An 11,419-nucleotide genomic window follows, 5' to 3' on the forward strand; every position below is an offset into this window, starting at 1 on the left:
GATGAATCTGCAGTGGATTAACCACAGAGTGATGCTTTTTGATGCCATAATTGTCCAAGTATGGTGTTAGTTTAAAATGTTTAACTGCTAACAACCCTCATTCCTCAGTGAAAAGTGAAAATAATCACGAGCACAAAGATTGAGTGCGATGGCAGGGAAAAATTATGTCTGGCTAAACACCACTGCTATGCTTCTAGCAACTCCAAAACAGAGTATTTACATTAGTATCCAAACAGACTGGTTACTGGCAGGGCCTGCTATTTCTGGTCTCCTCTTTCAGCACACATCTATAAAGGGGATATAACTGCCTCTCTGACCTGGGAACAATACCCCCCCCCCCCTCCACTTCCGCCCCCACCCTCTCTCTCTCTCTCTCTCTCTCTTGAATACAAGAATGCTCTCATTAAAGGGATAGTTCAGACTTTTTTTTACTTAAGCTGTATGAAATACTTGCCATTAATATGGTGGTTGCAACTGTATTAATTGATTGCCCGAGTCCCGTGGTGGGAGTTCTGCTCTGGTTTTGGTGAAATATTAAGTAGTTGGGGGGCACAGGGGGCCACGCATTAAAAGTAAATTAATCCACAAAACTAACGTCATTTCTATTGTTGACCCATTTCTAAAATATTTTGTTCATTTCTTACCCCTCTAACACACGGAACTATGTTTTTTATGTCCATATCACTACGTCCAAAAAATAGTTCCATGTGATAGAGTGGTCAAAGTTGAACGAAAGTTGCTCTAATATTTTAGAAATAGGTCAACAATACAAATGTGAATTAATTTACTTTTACTGCGTGGCCCCAGTGCCCCCCACAAAATGACCGGAACTACTTAATATTGACCAAAACCAGAGCAGAACTCCCACCACGCTCGTCCCGGGTAAAACATGCTTGTCCCGGGTTTAATCCGGCAACCTCGGAACGGTTGCCACCAGTTAACCTAAACGTAACCGCAGTAAAATTATACCTAAACCTAGCCTTATTCCTAAACGTTGACGGTTTGCCGCTTCACCTTCCAATGTATGAATGAATGGACCATTGTAAAGCGCTTTGTGTAGGCACGTAGTGCATAAAAAAGCGCTAAAAAAATGTAATCCATTATTATTATTATTATGCCTATACCTACCTAGCCTTATTACTCCATAAAACTAATACAACAGAGTGTATTTTGGGGTGACCGTTCTGCTTACCTCTCCCTCTCTTATCATCCCACCCTCTCTCTGTCCTCCACTTCGTCCATGGTACTGTACCTCCATTCTCAGCCACTGTACTACTGAGTCACAGATAGATACTCTCATAGCCTAAGCCTAATTGAGTTTGCCTACGATGACTCAGACATGAGTGGAAGTCGATGACAGCCAGTCTGAGGGGAACTGTTGACTTGAAGCTGGACTGTGGGAATGGACATGGGCTCCCAGGGGTAAGAGGCCAGAGGGCAGGATGGGTCATGACTGTGGACAGTGGAGCGACGCCTGATTAACTGGTTCATATTGGGCTGCAATAACACCACCGTGCTGTCTCATTCAAAACGCCCACCCCTGTTGTTGAGAGGAAACAGAGCCAGGCCAGGAAGATGCCATATTGCTCAGATTCCCATCCAGCTCAACTCCCCTTTGGGTCGCCGATTCTCTGCCAAGGACATGGCGGAAGATCAGTGCCTGACCGTGCCTCCCTCCCAAAAAAGGCAGAAACATTTCGGTGGAAGCGGCCCCCACATCGCCCCTTAACCCATCCCTCGTCCTTGTCCCTGCAGGTCTCTACTCAACAAAGACCAGACACCTTTGAGTGTGCACTACCTTGAAGGGTCTGCTTTATAACAGGCCCCAGTGTCGCCACACTCAAGAACCACATAGCTCAAGAGGAGAGTTGCCTACTCTGCGTCAGGATCGTTAACATACTGTACCCAAGCTATGTTTACAGAGTGCCTTCTTCACTGCAACATACAGTTCCATTGCTGACTGATGATAATGGTTGCAGCTGTGCTATTCCTCACAGCTCGCGTTCACTGTTATACTACTGTATGTGGTGGTTCCTAACGCAGGAAACTAGCACATGAGCACAATCAACTACACCTGATGCATAATGCAATATATAGAATACATAATCAATGTTGCTGTCGGGCAGAAACCTCCTGTCTCCACATTCCAACTGTTTGTGTTTTGTCGTAATGCCCTAATTGTATCATACTACAGCGTCACACAAAAACATGAAAAGTAGCAGAACTTTGAATTTGAATCCTGAAAATTAACAGTTTTGTACATGACGATATGCATGTATTGATAAATCGTATGGTGAGGTATGATCATGATTATATATAACCATTAAGGAATTACACATTGCATTTTAAACAATAGCATTCTATTGACTCACTCACTTGTTTGAATTTCAGGCGTTATGAAATTGAACTTCATAATCTGCCACCCTTCCTTACCAGCTCAGCGGCCGGAATGAGGAGTGACACGCAGCAAAGGTCGTCGGGATCGGAATTCGAACCTACGACACATGGTACCCAGACCGCTATGCAAGCGGCCCGGTCCTGTTGAGCCACAGGAGAGATAGTCATGGCTGATGAGACCACCAGTACTCTCCATCTTCTCTATAGCGTACCCCCCGGGGGCAAACAACTTATATTTCTCTCTTTCTTCTCTCTCTTTAGTTCTCTCTCTCAATCTTTATTTCTCTCTCTCACTCTTTAATTTCTCTCTCTCACTCTTTATTTCTCTCTCACTGTTTATTTCTCTCTCCCTCTCTCTCTCTCAACCAACTCTCGTCTGTACTCTCCTCTCTCTAAAAGAGCACAAGTAATATTACAATTGTTTTCTTTCTTTCTTCGAGTGACTGTTTGACAGGGATAGCGTGTTAGTGACGTTCAGATGGGTTGATGGCCCCTGATGAGCCTCTCACATGTCAAACATAACAAGTCCATGCGACATACTAGCCGCCCGTCACGCGACAGGATTGGCAAGCCGGAAACTACAGTCATCCTTACCTGTCTGACGAGGCTGTTGGTTGTGGTGTCAGAGGAGGTGCTGCCGTCAGAGCCTTTGAATCGACCTTTCCTTCGCACCACTTTGCTCTGGGGCTTCAGGGAGAGCAGGGAAGACAAGATGGTTTGTTAAATTGTTAGTGGCGGATACTAATAAATCGATCAATCATCTATCGATCTGTCTGTGTGTTGTTGTCTGTCGGTCTGTCTGTCTACTGCAGTGGTTCACAAAGAGTTCCTTGAATGGGTTCCAAACAGACCCTTTCTGGTCTGTAACTCTGAGAGTGTACGAATGGAACCAAATGGACCCTTATGGGTCCATTAAGGGTCTATTTGGTTCCATTTGTACACTCTCAGGGTTATGTGGTTCCTCTGAGAGTGTACGAATGGAACCAAATGGACCCTTATGGGTCCCTTATGGGTCCATTAAAGGTCTATTTGGTTCCATTTGTACACTCTCAGGGTTATGTGATTCCTTGAAATAAAAAAATAAAAATCACACTGTGTGAAGTGAGGGGCGTCCACTGTGGCTGCCTGTTTTCTTTCTTTCTTCCCCAATCATTTCCACTGTCATACTATCTAAAAAGTCAATTTCCTTCTCGTGCTTTAATGGTGTGGCCAACAGTCTGACACTATCATCATCCTCATCGTCCTCCATGAATGACAGTGTGTTATTGTATAAAACGTAATCAGTCACAAGATGTGTTTATATTGGCCACATGGCGTCTTACGTTGTTATTTAGTTCCCTAAACAAACATTAAAGTCCATATAGACTTGGCTGGCAAACGATTTACATCAGAAGTGCTCTAAACAAACATTAAAAAGTCCATAGACTTGGCTGCCACATGACGTAATCTTCAAAAGCCATGCATTGGAGGGGCTAGTGCCTCTAAAAACAAAAGAAAACCACTGGTCTACTGTATGGTATAATATAAATAAAGGGTATTTGATGTGATCCCAGAGGGTAAATTACTTTTGTGCCATTTGACCCAGCAGTGTTCCGCTCAGATGAGTGCATGGGAGAGTTGGGGATTAATTAGGTGTCTTGCTCAGGGACAGCAAGGTCAGAGGAGCCAAGGTTTGAACCGGGGAGTGGGGACCACCCCTTCCCCAGACCCCCAGGGGTCCTTGAGGGGGTTCCAGGGGGTCCCCAGCTAAAAGTGTTAATTACATTTTAACCCTTTTATGCATATTTTATATGGCTATTGGAAAATAGCAGATATACAAGCAGATAGGGGTCAGAGGCCAAATATATATTATCTATCAATTTGGGCGGAAATGTTTGAGAACCACTGCTGTAGATTATAGGCTACTCAAAACCTGAGGTTATAAAATCAGTCTTATATCCCTGGAGGCAGTATGTCACAAAACCCTGGTAGTTGTGTGGGTGGTCTTAAGTCTTGCTTTGATATGATGGGATCTGGAAAAGCAATGCACTGACTAAGCTGAGGTACTCCTGTGTGTTGCTAGTGGCAACGGAGAAACAAATTCATTTCAAGATTCTGCCTTTTATTCCACGAAAGTATTACCCTGAGACATGTAAATCATGCATCATTAAAAAGGCCAGCTCTTCTGTTTCTTAGAAACCAGTGCTTGTGTGTGTACTGTATAGTACCCTTTGTAAGCTGCCAGGAGAGGGTCTGGTAATCTTCTCAAAAGAAAGTGAAACAGGATCTGATGGGGTTTAATTATCAGCTAAGCATGAAGCCAGATATCGAAATAGTTTAACAGGCTAGATGTTGAACAGTTCTGATGCATGACATAACATGCCAACAAATCTAAAGTAGACTATAAGGTATTGTGATCTTTCAGATAACCATAGGGGAGGATAACATCTTAGCATCGAATACAATTTAATTGGCTACATAATGAGCTTCTTCTTGTTATATTTTTTTATTGTAGGCTAGTGTTATTATTTTTTTAATAAACAAAAGGAAAATGTGTTGATTCGTGATCAACAAAATATATCGAAATAACCTAAATGGATAGATAGGACCACAATGGAAACAAGTCCCCATGACTTATTTTTGTGTTATCCTTAAAGTTTTAGCCTAAATATTTGCATGCTACTTTCTAACTAAAGTAGGCATATTCAATCAATCAAAACACTTGGCCATAATATGCAGCATGTCACCTATAGGCGGCTCTGCGCTGCTTTACTAAATGATTTATAAAGCATAGGGGGTGAAAAGGACTTACCTGTAAGCCATGGTTTTCATGCGACTCCATGTGTTGTTTGTCCAAATGTGTTGCTCTCGTCTTCTGTGTATTGTTTAGAACCATCACAGCCGACTCCAGTCAGTGACAAAAGGTTAAAAAAGAAAAACAGAAAACGCCTGCCGTCAAGTATCTCCAGCTGTGTGACTTATTAGAAAAGTTACAAAAGCGCATTGTCGCCGCAGGCAGTCACGACGCACAGACTATATTCGTCATGAACGCCCGCGCGTAATCTTCAAGTAGTGTCCATGAAGTCAAGAGTTGGGAAGGGAGGAGCACTTTCATCTGAATGATGTTCATAGAGCTCATGATTATGTGCGCCCTCTGTCATATTACACGCATGCTCTGCCCACGTGTGGAGCTAATAATAATACTAGCAGCGTATCATTACGCACACAAACCAACACGATAGTTCTGGAGCACATGATTGATCAGCATCCACAAAGACTGGACAGGGACAGACCTGTTGAAGAATGCAAAGTATAGCATATTCAATTCGAGGCGTTCGAACACACAGCGTGACCGCGCGTCCGCGAGAGGGGAGGTCCCCAATTCTTCATATTCAGACCGCAGCCATCTTCCCATAGACAACATCATTCATCCAAACAGAAGTCCTCTCTAACTATATTAAACAACGTCAAAATCACCAACATTGCAGCATAGGGAAAGCTTGAATTATCCTCTTTCAATCTGTAAAGTGCAATTGTTTCATAAAAATCCACCGTAGACATTTTATGAGGAGTTTGGAAGTGCTCTTGACTATCACTCAACGGCCCATACGTAGCCTACCAGACTAGTGCCACCTGTTTTGAATGCACATAATGCAGAAGGCAGCAGGAGGTTGCTTTACGGATAACGAGCGCTGCATACTCTGATACTTAGTGTTGTAGCGACTATACTTCTTCCCATCAATTCAAATTAGAAGTATTGCTATGAGGCTGAGCTGTCGGCAGGAACTGTATGACGCGTTTCTTTCAATCAAATCCAGAAAAGTTCTTATTGTAGTTAAGGTGATTTGTTGACAAATAAACAAGGTCCAAGAATGTACTGAAAATGTTGATAAATGAAAACGATCAAAAGATAAACGGTCAACAGAAAATATTGAGCCTAGAGCTCACCCCCATTCTCTCACTGAATGCCACTGCCCAGACACACACTCACACAGCTGACATAAGTAAAATGACACACAGCAGGAGCTCATCAGGTAAGGGCTGTGGCACATCGAAAACCCAAGCGTGGGGGGAAAAAAATAAACAATTAAACAACAAACAAAATGTATATTTTGGCTCCTACACTTTTTTGACAGGAAGTAGCTCATAAAAGGTCTATGGTGGATTCTTATTAAACAAAAACTTTACAGATAGAAAGAGGATAATTCAAGCTTTACCTACAGCTGCAATGACGTTGTTTAATATAATTAGAGAGGACTTTTCTGTTTGGATGAATGGGCTCTCTGTGGGAAGTGTCACCTACATAGGTATCACCTTTCTGGCAAGATGGCTGCAGTCTGTCTGATTATGGAGAATATAAGCAAGCCATAGTGCTTTCTTGGGTTTCATTCTGTACCTAGAAGGCTATGGACCATAGCTATCCTGAACTGTACTTGTGTGTGTTCTCTCTCTCTCTCTCTCTCTCTCTCTCTCTCTCTCTCTCTCTCCCTGCAAACTGCTAATAAAGTATATTCAATACATACTTTTTTTGTATCTTTTTGAGAGCTAATAATAAGGTCCCCTGCAGACAACAGAAGACACAAGGGTAAATAAATAGCTATACAGCAGGGAACCACCTGTCCGAGAGGAGAGAGCCCCCTCCACCGACTATGAGTTGTACTACCAGGATTATGTAAAATACGAGTTTTTATTTTTTTGCTGCTTCATCGCCCTCTACTGGTTGTTTCAACCAGAAAAGAATAATGGGCTACTTTAAAAGCTGCATATTATTTATCAGTAATCACAGAAGGTATTTAAGACTGTCAAAAGGTAAAAGGAGAGAGAGAGAGAGAGAGAGAGAGAGAGAGAGAGAGACATAATTACGGTAAGTGACCTTTGCATGACCCTGACATCTACATCAGTCATATCTGAAAAGCTTAGGCGTGTTTGAAGATGCTACAGTCCAACACAGCAAGGATGGGCGATTCGATTGTGCCTTCGCTGTGTTGGCAAGTCTGTTTAAAACCCAGCTAAATACCCATCTACATGTAGGCCTACTGCAGTGTAGAGGCCATACATTCAAATATTATGCTGTGCTACTGTGGTTACCTAAAGTCCATTGGCTCATACAGTACATGTCACTTTTAAGTCCTCCTTAAAGACCTGGTTCAGCAGACTATACTATACTACTAAATACTAGGGAACTATAAGTTGTGGTTCCTGTGTCATGATTTATTTTCTAGTATTTTTGAAGATATACTGTATGTACCTTGGTTTTGGTTTTCTAAAACTCTTGTATAGAGATGATATATTGTAAATGTGTGTCTGATGTATCCTCATTTTTCTTATTTAACCTTTATTTAACCAGTACAAACCACATTGAGACTGAAGTCTCTTTTACAAGTGTGAACTGGCCAAGAGAAGAGGCAAAATAAGTGACACAGCTCTGCCAGTAACAAAAAATACACGACAAATAAAAACAGGACAGACATAGAATGGTCATAAATACAGTACCATGATGTTCATGAACATCACGAACTCTGGACCGTACATTTCATGCACCCCAACCGCACCACACTACATGACCTCCCGTACGATATGGGCTATAGCCCATGGTCCAAAATGATGAGAAACGAGGATAACTTTTATTTTCAAAATTTCCGCAATTTGCAATTTCGGCAATTTTCGCAATTTTAAATTCCCGCAATTTTCGCAATTTCCCAAATTTTCAATTTCCGCAATTTTAAATTTTCGCAATTTCCAATTTCCGCAATTTTTCCGCAACACTCCGCAATTTTTCCGCAACACTCCGCAATTCCTCCGCAATACTCCACCAATTTTTTCTTTTTTTAAACACTCCGCAATTTGCTAATTTTTCTCATCCTCCGCAACACCGCAATTTTTTCGGTAAATACAACACATTGAGCAGGGCACTGCAGGGAGTTGAACCCCGTTCCGGTAAACCAGAAGTACCAGTACCAGTGCCTTAGATTTTGTGTATTCAACTATTTGGGTAACATGTGAGCTTTATCCTCTAATTCATGGGCCTGGATTTTTTTCCAAAATTTCAAAAAACATGGGCAATAACCCATCGTTTTTTAATTTTTTATTCAAATCCTCAAAAATGATGAAAAACGGCGTGCTATAGTATGCCGTATGTGCTATAGTATGCCGTACGACCTACACATATATTATCATACTGAGGACTGTAATGGAAACAAGCCGTAAACATTGTGACGTATGTTTATTTTTTTTATTTCAAGACCTCATTATACAGAACCTATGAACCTGTATGTGGATTTGCACCATACAGTACACAGTATCACATCACAGAGAACCCCCTTTCAATGACAGAACTTGGTTATTTTCAAAATCAAAAGGAAAACACTGCTTCCACTTCCCATTGTGTGTCAGTCTTAACATTTCCCATCTTGTCTGCAGTCCCCGGTAAAGTCGTGACCCTGGCTGAACTCTTCTAGGGTCTGCTGAGCCAGGGAGGATGGCCGTGTGCGATGCATTCACACCATCACCAATCCAGATAAAAAACCCTTTCCTTCCTCAATCCTGCTAGCAGCTGCCTTTTAAAAGATGCACACAACAGTTGTCAAAGTTTGTCTTTGGGGCAAGAGAATGCATACGCACCAAAACCAGGGTAGCTTTCCTGGAAATTCCAGAGGGGCTGGCATTTCCAAAAACAGTGCAAAACTGCAAGTTTAAGAGAAAATGCAATGGAACTTCCTCCTATTGTTTTGAACACAGCTCGGGAAGCTGTAATAATGGTGTCAGCTGAATTTTCCTGCAATGACATGATAATGCCAATGCCATAGAATCTCATGACACTATTTGGTACAACTGAGGCCGTTGCTTTGATCGTTATCACAATGTGACAGAGATGTAAATTATTCAATTAACCTTTGTAAGAAGTTTTTTATTGTGCTCACACAAACTACAACGAAAAGTATTTATCTTATGTCTTAGGTTAAAGCTGTACTATGTACTTTCCTCTTCTACCCCGGATTTGAACCCAGTTTCCTGAGCAAGTACTGGAATTCTTGACCAATACTTTTGTACACCACATTTTGAATACTGGACTTTGTAAAGGAGATCTGCACATGGTGGTATTGATTTTACTTAAGTAAAAAAAACAAACAGCCAGAGAGGCTGTACATGTGCTGTGTGGGCACCGCAATCCCTCTGCAGTCTCTGGTTTGTCAGTCAGTGGAGCAGAGTTAGTCATCCAGGTAGGTGGATGAAAAGAAGAAACAGAGCAGGTGGGTGGTATTGGATCAAATCCACAGGTTTGTCTGCATATGCATGTAACCCATGAGACAGAGAGCTTTGTCAATACTTTGAGCACAACCTATATATTATATATAGCTAATAAGAGCAAAAGTAATAAAGCTTGAATTATCTTCTTTCAAAAATCCACCGTAGACATATGTTATGAGCTACTTCCTGTCAAGAAATTCCTTGCAGATGATTATTAGTATCAGAGTATGGAAGCGCTCTATAACACATAGCCTAAAATACTGCTGGCTGTAATAGAAACAAATAACAAAAGAAAATGCACTTTATTTCACAAAATAATTTATTGGTATTTACAAATAATTATTGTACAAACTCCTGAGTCAAAGGTTCATACTCAGTCCTGGACCAATCAGTCACTGGACTATTTTTGAAGACAGGGAGTTGGAGACCAGCCGATTCTAACTTCTACAAATGCCTTCTAAATCAGTTTTCTAAATCAGTTCTCTGAAAAACATGTTGCTATATCAGTGTCAAGGACCACCCAAAATTAGAGGTCTATGTATTTGTCCATATCAAAATATTATGTTCCAGGGACCCCCAGAAGAAAATATTTGAATTAAAACTTTTGCTTTTGCTTTGCTTTTGCAAAGATTTTCACGATTTTTCAAAAACATCAGATCTGAAAGCTAGGGCCACCCCAGTGTAGTGGTTAGAGCATATGCCTTTCATGCGGAAGGTTGTGGGTTCAAACCCTGCCTGGGGTTGACATCAGCAAGGGCATGCGGTCGCAACAGGTTTCTAACGCCAAATCAAATGGGTTCAGATCTGAACCAGCACCCTGGGCAAGACCTAAGCTGAAAAGACTATCAGCGGATGTTGCGGGATTTTAGCGGAAGTGAAATCGTTGATGCTTTACAAATCAGTTTACATTATCCGCGAATGAAACAAGTGTTGTGATTGGTCGGGAAAATATCGTATCCGGGGGAAATACATTTGACGGCTGATCCGGAGGATACAACCGCCGATAGCTTCTCTGCCTTAGGTTGTGACCAGGCTTTTCTTTTCGCAGATAAGTAAGCCTGGGACCGAGGCTACCTGAAGAGGCACGTCGTCTGAAGCTGGATGTAAAAACAAATCCATCAGATCTACAAGCTCATACCACTTGTGACATATGCCACGAGCTTGTATATCTGCCATTTTTGAATAGTCAAACAAAATCGCAGTCAACCTGCCACAACTGATTGTCAAATGCAACAAAATGGTGTCATACAACAACAGATGGGCACAACTGAACCTTTTATATTTAAGGAGGAGGGTAACTGGACATTCAATGCCCAGATGTAGTTAAGATGACAAACATTATGCAGTGTTATGCTTGTAACCTGTCCTGCTTCTGAGATGCACCAGACTGGCCTGCCATAGGCTAGAGCTGCGGTTGGAACTCCCTTCTACATTTAACATTATGCAGTATCATAACCTGTCGTAAAAACACATTCATACAGCTAACGTAAAGTACAAGTACTGTTGCTACTGTTCCTCTCACTCTCTGGCCAATATGACAAAATACTGTGGCTGCAGACACTTGAATTCATACAGAATGAGACATTCTGCAGTACTACAGTACTTGAGATAATAATCAATAACTTTGAAAGTGTGTGTGTGTGTGTGTGTGTGTGTGTGTGTGTGTGTGTGTGTGTGTGTGTGTGTGTGTGTGTGTGTGTGTGTGTGTGCGCGCGCGCGCGTGTGTGTGTGTGTGTGTGTGTGTGTGTGTGTGTTTGTGTTTTTTGTTGAACACATACACTAACACAGCTTAACG

General features: G+C 41.8%; 1 protein-coding gene across 3 annotated transcripts in view; it reads right to left on the bottom strand.

The window, feature by feature from the left end:
• The window catches only part of cacnb2a (calcium channel, voltage-dependent, beta 2a), a 93,980-nt gene extending 88,650 nt beyond the window's left edge, over positions 1-5,330 (bottom strand). For all 3 annotated transcript variants that reach the window (XM_080794361.1, XM_080794360.1, XM_080794359.1), the window contains exons 1-2: positions 5,189-5,330; positions 2,992-3,084 (exon numbers count right to left, since the gene is read on the bottom strand). In XM_080794361.1, coding sequence (XP_080650487.1) covers positions 2,992-3,084; positions 5,189-5,272 — 177 coding nt within the window. In that variant the 5' untranslated portion in view covers positions 5,273-5,330. The remainder of the gene's footprint in view (positions 1-2,991; positions 3,085-5,188) is intronic.
• Between the last annotated feature and the right edge of the window lie 6,089 nt (positions 5,331-11,419).

The sequence above is a fragment of the Protomyctophum bolini genome, assembly GCF_963924005.1.
Source record: "Protomyctophum bolini genome assembly, chromosome: 21".
Lineage (NCBI taxonomy): Eukaryota > Metazoa > Chordata > Actinopteri > Myctophiformes > Myctophidae > Protomyctophum > Protomyctophum bolini.